This window comes from Pyrus communis, chromosome 4 (assembly GCF_041283825.1).
Source record: "Pyrus communis isolate YQ-2024b chromosome 4, ASM4128382v1, whole genome shotgun sequence".
Classification (NCBI taxonomy): domain Eukaryota; kingdom Viridiplantae; phylum Streptophyta; class Magnoliopsida; order Rosales; family Rosaceae; genus Pyrus; species Pyrus communis.
The window spans coordinates 21,080,001-21,090,270 of record NC_142568.1 but is presented as its reverse complement, the minus strand read 5'-3'; the positions used below and the strand labels follow the sequence as shown (position 1 = coordinate 21,090,270).

Here is a 10,270-nt window from a genome sequence, read left to right as displayed (position 1 = left end):
AATTGACAAACATAGCACATAACAATAGGAAATTAAGATGAGACAATACATATATGGTTAGGAGTGGATGGATGACTTGTCTTTCTGAGAATCTGATATAAAACCATAGTGGGTTTGATCGTGAGTTTGTGTTGTGCCCACGTTATTGGATTTAATGTAACACCATGCTTCTATGCTAAATGTGCGATGTGGGATTGCTGCACGTGTGGTCCATTATGTTGTGGTCCCACGTGAGGGGGCATATTGAATATAAGTCCCACATCGAGGAATTGAGAAAGAAAAAAAAACATAAGTGTATGGTTTCATTCTTAATAATATCGAGCTTTTTGTGAAAAAAACACAACACCTAACAATAGATTGATTAACGATTATAATATTGGTGTAATTAGGAGTAGGCCAGTGACTTGTCTCTATGAATATTTGATAAAACTGTAACACTTACTATAGTTGTGTGAGTTTAATACATATGAGGACCATCTATTTCTTAATATATTATTGATTATTCTCATTTTACTCTTCCACGAGGGGAGTTTGATTTTTGTAAAATTGAAATCAAACTCAAATTTTCAGCCTCATATGAAAGGACTCTAATCCTAAGTTGTTTGACTTCTTTTTTATTTTGATTTTTATTAAATACAGCGTGGAGTAACAATATCACATGTAATAAAAATGTATTTATTCATTTAAAATTTTTATTTCTTTTGGTAAAATATGTCTTTCATTTGTTTCATTTCACCATATATTTTGAGATCCATGTACATAATGTGGAAGATTTTCCTAGATCGACATGGTAATTAAAGTTCCGGATAATATGAAATGTAAAAGAATAAATACCTCTAATTATACTTTCCAAAATTTGCGTGGCACCTAATATGGAAAATGATGATTGACTAAGACATTTTTTTATGTGTTTTATCTTTAAAAGAAATATGATCCCACTAATAAAAACAAGCATGAAACATATGCTTGCGTAATCGTCCATAGGTCAAATTGGATATGTAATTATTGGGATAACTGTTGGAGACTCAAATGGTGGATATGCAAGCATGATAACTTATATGATGTTCTATATTTTTATTGACAATCAGAATTGCTCCACAGCATCTATAGTTGCCTCAAAAGGTCCAATATACATACGTTATTGGACCTTTTGAATAACAGTCAAGATCTCTTATGAAAATTAAACATTTTCGCATAGAAGATGTCAAACATATATTAAACATTCTAAATAATAAAAAGCAATAGTTGGAGACAAGAGGTTCATATGAGAAAACATAAGTAAACGGGTCTCCGCTTGAGCCTCCAAAGATAAAATAAATTATGGACTCGTTTGGATGTATTTTTAAAATGACTAAAAACGCTTTTAGAGATTATTTTTGGGTCCCAAAAGTACTTGAAGTGCTTTCTGCAATAAACACCAATTATGTGCTCATTCCAGGAAGCACTTTTAGTGCTTTTCCAGGAATTACTTGCATTTTACTAAGGATTATTCCACAAATATTTTCCTCAAAAACGCTTTTAGTCAATTTAAAAGCACATCCAAACGAGCTTTATGTTTCCACAAAGAAATATGATCCCTTAAATCCCTATAAGCACGTCGATTCCCATAATAAATAAATAAAAGCGCGTCGACGTCCACTACTCTGAAATAGTTGTGTAAAAAATGAGAAATAAAAAGGTTATTATCGTCTATGAAATTTTAAATGGTCGGCCTACAGGATCAAAATTTATTCGTTAATTAATTTGGAGCTCATGTCATGCTTCATCAAGGGCCATAATCCTCTCTAAAACTGCCCAATTAATTCCCTACATTTATTTGATGTTGATACTAATTAGATAACGTCTTCAAGATCTTTGAATAATATTGTATAAAATGACCAATGGGCCCAATGGGAAAACGTGACTCCACCTTAGACCACAAGCAACATTAAAGTACTTACCCTAATCTCACATTTTTACCATAATTGACCAACCGACCCTATATATTTATCCCATCCAAAAAATGAAATAAAAAAAAATTAGAAATTACCCCCTCCCCCATTGTATATAAACCACCCCAGCCCACTACCCCAACTCATCAACCAAAACATTGAGTTCTAAACCTTCCTGAAGCAAGAAACACAACCTTTTCTTCCAAACAAACACCAAAAGCCTTAATATTTCTCTCCATTTTCCTACTTCAAACCTTTTCGCAACCAAAACCCAATTCAGCCTAACCACCATGGCTCCTGACATCACCACCCCCACCGCCGCTATCGCTGCCACCAAACCACCAAGCGGGCCCAGTAGGGCCTACGTCACCTTCTTGGCCGGTGCGGGAGACTACTGGAAAGGAGTTGTTGGCTTGGCCAAGGGGCTAAGAAAAGTGATGAGCAAGTACCCGCTTGTTGTGGCCATGCTGCCCGACGTCCCCGAAGAGCACCGCCGGATTCTGATCTCTCAGGGCTGTGTGCTCAGAGAGATCGAGCCTGTGTACCCTCCTCCCAACCAGACCCAGTTCGCCATGGCCTACTACGTCATCAACTACTCCAAGCTTCGCATTTGGGAGGTAACGTTTTTAACTTTTTTAGTGCTTGCGAGTGATTTTTCAACGTTACCCTCACACGAGTTGGCACATTACGTGTCACTATATAAATAGTACGATATGTGTGTTAAAAAGTTAATAACTTAAAAAATAAAATTTATCACCACTTACACAAAAACACGTTATGTACTACATGTATTCCCGTCGCAACTAAAAATTTCTCAGTGCCTTCTTGCCCTTTTTAACACGTATATGTTTCAAGGTTAGCTGGTTTTGACGCGTGTCCTTTTTGTCGGTTAGGTTATTAAAAGGTTGTGATAAATTTTATTAGTTCGTGTTATTTTATAGATAATATTCATATGTGATCCTAATTTTTCAATGCAAATTTTGCAGTTTGTGGAGTACAGCAAGATGATCTATTTGGACGGAGATATTCAAGTTTTTGAGAACATCGATCACCTCTTTGACTACCCGGACAACTACTTCTATGCCGTGAAGGACTGCTTCTGTGAGCCAACTTGGAGCAGTAGCCCACAGTATAAGATAGGGTACTGCCAGCAGTGCCCTAATAAGGTCCAGTGGGACCCTAAGTTGGGCCCCAGGCCTCCCCTTTATTTCAATGCTGGCATGTTTGTGTATGAGCCAAGCTTGCCGGTCTACCATGACCTCCTCAAAACCCTCCAGATTTCTCCAACCACATCTTTTGCCGAGCAGGTAAAATATTACCATTCGACCGACAAAAACCTTTGGTTTAAAAAACATTACTTAATTGTTTTATAATTATTTATTAAGTTTGTAATTTCGTTTTTCCCTGCAGGACTTCTTGAACGTGTATTTCAGGGACAAATACAAGCCCATCCCTTCAAATTACAACCTTGTGTTGGCCATGTTATGGCGTCACCCTGAGAACATTCAACTTGACCAAGTAAAAGTTGTTCACTATTGTGCCAACGTGAGTACTGGTTAAAACATTTTTGACAATATCAATGCACATCCGCTCTTGCTTTAATATCTGCCTACTATTTATAAAATCGTAACACATTTTACTTTTTGTTCAGGGTTCTAAGCCATGGAGATACACCGGGAAGGAGGAGAACATGGAGAGGGAAGACATTAAGATGCTGGTGAAGAAATGGTGGGATATTTACGACGATGAGTCATTGGACTGCAAGAATACCGTGGTTTCAACTGAGGCTGATGTGCAGCCATTCAAGGAGGCGGCCCTATCGGAGGCTGGCGTTCCCGACTTCGCTACCGCCCCATCTGCCGCTTAATTGATGCCTGCGGTTGCCTGGCCTGATGAGAAATTCAAGTTTATATAATTATACAGGGCGTTGTTTTTTTGTTTAATAATAGTATTGGGGTTGTTTTTGTTGCCTCCCTGGATTATTTGAAATGGGAGGCACCTTTTTTTTTTTTTTTTTTTTTTTTCTTTTCCCGAGAGAGGAGCTTTGTAAGTCCTCCTGTTATGTTTATTAGTTCTACCTCCAAATGTTAAGTTGGTGAACAAAAGGTTAGAAATATATTAATTATTGAATTTATATATCTTATTCTGTCACCTTGCACTCTTTATTTTGTTTAAATCTTACACCAAGTTTGCATCTGAATGATTTACTGTTAGATCCCACGTCTCCCAGAAGAGAGGATCTTCTATGTCTTATATGTACATGTCCATCTTTATATAGCACGAGGTCTTTTGAGAGCTTACTGGCTTGGGGTTTCGTAAGAACTCCGAAGTTAAGCGAGTTCACGTGAGAGCAATCCTAGGATGGATGACCTACTGGGAAGTTCTCATATGAGATCCTAGAAACAAAACCGTGAAGGCATGGTTGGGGTTACGGTGGAGTTGAGCCCGATATGTGGTGAGCCTGGACTGGGATGTGACAATTTGGTATCGAAATCAATCCATGGCGGGGTGTGTCGACGAGGACGTCGGGCCCCTAAGGGGTGGATTGTTAGATCCCACATCTCCCAGGGGAGAGGATCCTCTATGCCTTATATGTACATGCCCACCTCCATATAGCATGAGACCTTTTAGGAGCTCACCGGCTTCGGGTTCCGTAGGAACTTTGAAGTTAAGCGAGTTCGCGTGAGAGCAATTTCAGGATAGGTGACCCACTGAGAAGTTCTCATGTGAGTTCCTAAAAACAAAACTGTGAGGGCGTGGTCGAGGCCTAAAGCGGACAATATCGTACTATGATGGAGTCAAGCTCGAGATGTGATGGAGGCCCGGACCAGGACGTGACATTTACGGTTTGTATTATCTTGCAAATAAAACAAACCTGCTACTACCAAACAAAGCAACCCACATGCCCACCTCCATATAGCATGAGACATTTTGGGAGCTCACCGGCTTCGGGTTCCGTAGGAACTTTGAAGTTAAGCGAGTTCGCGTGAGAGCAATTTCAGGATAGGTGACCCACTGGGAAGTTCTCATGTGAGTTCCCAAAAACAAAACTGTGAGAGCGTGGTCGGGGCTTAAAGCGGACAATATCGTACTATGATGAAGTCAAGTTCGAGATGTGATGGGGATCCGGATCAGGACGTGACATTTACGGTTTGTATTATCTTGCAAATAAAACAAACCTGCTACTACCAAACAAAGCAACCTAGTCGATCCCGATATAAGTTAAAACCAAGAACCGAATGAACAAAACATGCATTGCTAAAATCTGGAGTTAATAAAAGCCTCTGAACTTCTCATTTCAAACAAATGTGATGAAATAGGATAGAATTTAAATACGTAAATTATCTAGAATACGTGAACTATATTTTTTTTTATTTTTCGATGCCTCGAAGGGATAAAAAAAGGGTTCAGAGTCATTTCATTTCAAACAATTATAAAGTTCAGAGTTATTTTTTTGGTGAACTTTAACATAATCTATGTTTTTTTTTTTTTAGAGACGATATTTCCCAATAGTATATTTGAGGATTGAGCAGCAAAGTATTGCTATTTTTTGTGGATCTACAGTCTACATTACAATTGTTAATGTAGTGGGAAGCATCTCTTATCCTAGAGCAACATGTCGGGTGTTACGACAATTGCTTTAGGGATTCTTTTTCTTCAAACATCATTTGGTAAATGCCCCTTTAAGTCCTATCGAATCATTGCATGAGTTTAGCTTTAGGAAAAATTATGGTTTCGCATGCGCTTAGCGGGAGCCTTGATTCATCTTAAACATGTGAGACTCACCCTTTGTACTGAAATTGAGTTAACTTGACTTCTCAAAAAATGAGGAGTTTCTCGTCAAAATACTTTTTTCACAAGGTTTACTATACTTTTGTTTATTTTCGTTCCTCTATAGTGACAATGACAATCACCACCGTATAAACAGTTAAATTTCTGAAATATTAGATACTTCTTCGTTTATCGGTGTCGATTTTTCATCAGTGTCCATGTTGTAATATTATTTTTTTCGGTAACAAAAATTGGAAAATTGAAAAAAGAGGTGGGGGGATGTCCATGTTGTAATATAGGTTTAAAGAAAAATCCAGTAATCTGGGTACCCAAATTATAATCCATTTACGAAAACGAATTCTTTTTCATTTTAATTCTTGCTAAAATTTCATCTGTTTTGGGTCTTTGAGACTGCTGGCTGCTATGTTCTTGCTCTGCTCCTTCAACGCTCTGGAGGGAAGAGCCAAAAGCTGCGTAAATTCAAACATCAGTACAAAGCTGCCAAAAAGGTAAACAGTTCAATTAATACAAAGACTTATTTTAGAAATGTCATCTAGAACTTGATTTTAATCTCATTTTGCTCTCTGTAATTTAAAAGTTATCACTTTACTCTTTGAAACTCAAAATTCACTCCACTTTACCCCTTGGAACTCGATTTGATTCCATTTTACCCTCTGAAACTCGAAAGTCGTCTTTATTAAACTCAAAATTCGCTCACATTGCCTTAGATCTATTAGTTTCTTATGTGGTTTAATTTGGGTGCGCTAGGATAACCAATTTATATATATATTTTTTTATATCTTCAATTTTTTTTAAACTTAATATTCTCTAATTGTTGAAAGTTAACGCAGAATGGAGATTTATAGCCAATTTTTTTTTGCACATGTGCATAGTGTTATTGTTCTACGTATGTTTTAGGAGGCGAACTATAAGTTTCGGGGAGAAAAGAGAGTTCACAAGTCAAAATTGAATGAATTTTGAGTTTCAAGTAGCAAACTAGTGACTTTTGAGTTACAAGGCAATGTGAGATCAAAATAAAGTTCCAAAGGGTGTAACTAAAAATAAACCTAGTAAAAATAATTGGATTAAAATAAAATGGAATCCTCTTTATGAAATATAATGAATTCTTAACGACAAGTAGATCTACGCCAAGGGAATTAGTAATGTGTGAGGAAAAATTGGTACAAGAGGCTGTGGATACATTTCTTGATCATGGAATCCGCGGACAACCAATGAGGGACGGTCATAATAAGGTTTACAAGTCGTTTTCAGATGTAATGAAAGGAAAAAGGGAAGATTTCATGATACTCTGCTTGAATGAAGCAACAATTTTGTTCCAATTAGCTAGAAAATTTATTGCAGCTGGTGTGGGCTGTTGGGCGTTGGATAATGTTGGGATGAACTTGGATCTTAGTTCTCCAGTTTGATAGTGATCGGTCACCGGCATAGGCAGTACCAAACCAATAGGTTTCACCTTTATTATAAAGGTAATACTAAGAAGATTAAATTTTTATACTAAATTTTATAAATCAAATGATGTGATTGTTGACGATTAGATTATTATTAACGTGCTTATTTTCTATTGGTAACACATTATATAATTTGCAAATTTAATCGAAAAAATTAATTTACGAAAGAATTCTGAGATTGGGACGCCGAGAGCAGAAGCCACCTGTGAACCCACCGACCGAAAGAAATAATCAGATGAGGATTCTGATTGTCATCGCTTTAAATGCTGTGCATGACAAAGCAGCTCAACTAGGGTTTTCTAGAAGCAACCATTTATTGGTTTTCTAATTTCATAATTGTTTTTTCAAAGACATAATCGTTGTTCTTTGATATTAGTTTGATCTTAAGAGAAATAACACAATACTACACGTTGTTGCTCTCTTTGACATGTATGCTTGTGTTTGACAATTAATTTACTTATTCATTATGCGGTCCGAGATTAGGGATGTAGATTTTCGTTTTTGCTTATTTAATTGGGTTGGATTTTTATGTATCCATTTCCCTCCAATACATTTGGATTTATTTTGCCTTGCTATGTGTTGGCCTATAACCTTCTTTCGGATTAATGAAATTTACTTTTCAGACCCAAAAAAAAAGATGAAAATCACACACTAGGTGTGTGTGAATATAAAAATTTTAAAATGAAGAAAATATATGACAAAGAGAGACGTTTGAGAGAAATGTGAGAGAAAATGTGAGTTAATTTTACATGTGGACGAGGTTTGAAAAAAAAAAAAAAAAGTCTAAAATTTAATGTGTGAAATTACATTACTTCTCATGATTTTATTTTGTGATAGAATATCAAATTGTTTTTTTACCCTCTTTGGGTTTAACCAAAACGCAGAAACACATAACAGCCGTTGTAATCTTTAACTGGAAATGAAAACACGGCGATTTGGGATGAAAACTTGAGTTAGTCAATGCCCATATCTGATTGTTTATGAACACCAAAGTCGAGGTAAGCTCAAACCATACTAAAGATATTGATTGTAAACTACAGATACCATACAAATTCTCCGGCAGATCATCGGGGCCAACAATGCGACACGATCCTTCTGTACAGCCTGTGTTAAGTTGATATCGCAGAGCTCGCATCGTATAGGCATCTCCATCTCGTAGAAGGGATTCTTCAAGACGTAATCCGTGTACAACTCATAGATGTGTTTCAAGAGACCTTCCATGTGCTGTGTCCCAGGCTCAGAGACAACAAAGAACTTTGTCCCTGCAAATAGTGAAAATATATATCATCACTTTCACAATCCAAGACACCTTCAAAATTTCTAGAAAAATGTTCTCTTCCCAGGATAAATTAAACAGCCATAGGCATAAGGAAATTGAAACCAACATCCTGCTCGATAAGAATGTCTCGATTCAAAAGGAATGAAAAGGCCAAGCCTAACGTAACAGAGACTCAATTACTCTAAAATCAGAAAAAATAAAACTTGTCAACACTCAAACAACCAGTAACTTCGGGCTGAACAAATTCCAAACCAGGCAGATGGATCCGAGTCAACATCCAGGATACTAAACCAACTCATCCGCCTTATGAAATTCAAGTATAGTGGTTGTCAAGATGTGTAAGATGTACAGTGTTGGGATCTAGCATAGAGAAACTAGAACGAGCAAAAAAAAAAAAAGTTTCACCCTTTCTATAACCAGAACAAAGAAGATCCTAGTTATGTGGAAATCGATAACATCACACAAGATTACGTAGAGGAAAACTCGTGTCCATAGCTCATCTTCAAAATACAGAACCGCAAGATAGATGTTGTTGTTGACACCAAATGGCGTACGAAAGCACCACGATTAGTTGTGCCAGTTAACAGATCAACTCACTCAATCCCAAAATTTAGCAGTCACCTCACTTGCGAAACACTCGTTGCGTACCCATCTTCCAAATTACAGAACCACAAGATATAAGTTGCCTAAATCTTACACTAAATGGCTTACAAAAGCACTGCCATTAGCTGTGTCAGACATTGCGGAAATCAACTTGCTCGATGACAATGTTGAGCATTCTCCGCCAGATTACAACCTAAATTGGTCCTGAGCTACTGCAATGCACAACAGAATTCACAAATTGGACTAGCAACAGATAGATAGCCAACTTATTCCGCGATACAAAATCTTCTCAACTTAAGCTCACCCAATTCAAAGGCTCACTAACTTTACCTTGTACATTCTATACAAAACTTACATTCTGCAAATTTGAAATCAATTAAATTTAAGTGAGACTTCAATATTTCAATTGCAAATTAGTCCTAAACACAAATCTTTCAAGCTTGTTAACCACAAAATTCACCAAATTTTGCTAATGCGACCGAAACCCGTTAAATTACAGTACAAATTCTAGAAAAAGGGAAAAAGGTCAAGATTTTGAAATGTACCAGTGAGTGATTGGAAGCAATTAAGATCGATGGTGTCAGCTTGAAGGAGTTCAATTCCGAAACAGCCCGATACCGGCGACAGCTGCTGAGAAATTGCGTGCATCGAGTGCCACAAGCTGGCAACCCTCAAGGTATCGTTCGTGTCCATCCTTCCCGCCGATCCGTAATCGTAATTTTGTTTCCAAAAGAACAATCGAAATTCGTGAACTTTCATGTTTGGTTGCTGAGAAAACAGAGGAAAATCAATGGGAAAATTGAAATCTCTAGGGTATTGTTACATTGTAGTAGATCAAGCCGCCTGATTTGTTGATGATGTGGAGACTGTGAATTGCTGCCATTTCCAAGGGCTATTTCGGAATCCAAGAAAAACACCTTCAGTCCAGATTCATGCGTATTGGAGAGAAGACTCGTGACGTAGAAGTTGGGTCCGACCCGAACCCCGTGACCGGATCCGGAGCCTCCAAGTTAGTTGGCGCCTTATTTGCCTGTGTGAGTAGCAGCAACGTTTCTGCTTGCCAGTGGATGACATGGCAAACTACCGAGTTCGTAGCTTCCGAGTTCCGAGTTTGTGACTGGGAACTTGTTGAATAAGAAGAGTATCCAAGATAACTCTAATGATCCCAAGAAGAAGAAAATAGAGCACACTCTTAAAGAAAGCTCACAAAACAAACT

At 37.4% G+C, this 10,270-nt stretch overlaps 1 protein-coding gene and 1 long non-coding RNA gene across 2 annotated transcripts in view; one reads left to right on the top strand and one right to left on the bottom strand.

Annotated features, from left to right (window-relative positions):
* Nucleotides 1-2,071: 2,071 nt before the first annotated feature.
* Nucleotides 2,072-4,069, top strand: LOC137722531 (galactinol synthase 2-like). Its single transcript, XM_068461556.2, has 4 exons — nt 2,072-2,548; nt 2,918-3,238; nt 3,342-3,476; nt 3,583-4,069. The coding sequence occupies exons 1-4, from the start codon at nt 2,222-2,224 to the stop codon at nt 3,796-3,798; spliced, it is 999 nt and encodes a 332-aa protein (XP_068317657.2). The 5' UTR covers nt 2,072-2,221; the 3' UTR covers nt 3,799-4,069.
* A 4,231-nt stretch (nt 4,070-8,300) lies between these two features.
* Nucleotides 8,301-10,270, bottom strand: part of LOC137723423 (uncharacterized) — a 2,715-nt gene continuing 745 nt past the window's right edge. The window contains exons 1-3 of the long non-coding RNA XR_015961818.1: nt 9,599-10,270; nt 9,162-9,265; nt 8,301-8,433 (exon numbers count right to left, since the gene is read on the bottom strand). The exon at nt 9,599-10,270 is cut by the window's right edge and continues 745 nt beyond it. This is a non-coding gene — a long non-coding RNA (uncharacterized LOC137723423). The remainder of the gene's footprint in view (nt 8,434-9,161; nt 9,266-9,598) is intronic.

Excerpts from the sequence above, each read along its gene's own strand:
- LOC137722531 (XM_068461556.2), top strand. The coding sequence starts at position 2,222 with ATGGCTCCTGACATCACCACCCCCACCGCCGCTATCGCTGCCACCAAA. Across the intron at positions 2,549-2,917 it reads CCAAGCTTCGCATTTGGGAG|TTTGTGGAGTACAGCAAGAT; the intron begins GTAACGTTTTTA and ends CAAATTTTGCAG. Across the intron at positions 3,239-3,341 it reads CCACATCTTTTGCCGAGCAG|GACTTCTTGAACGTGTATTT; the intron begins GTAAAATATTAC and ends TTTTCCCTGCAG.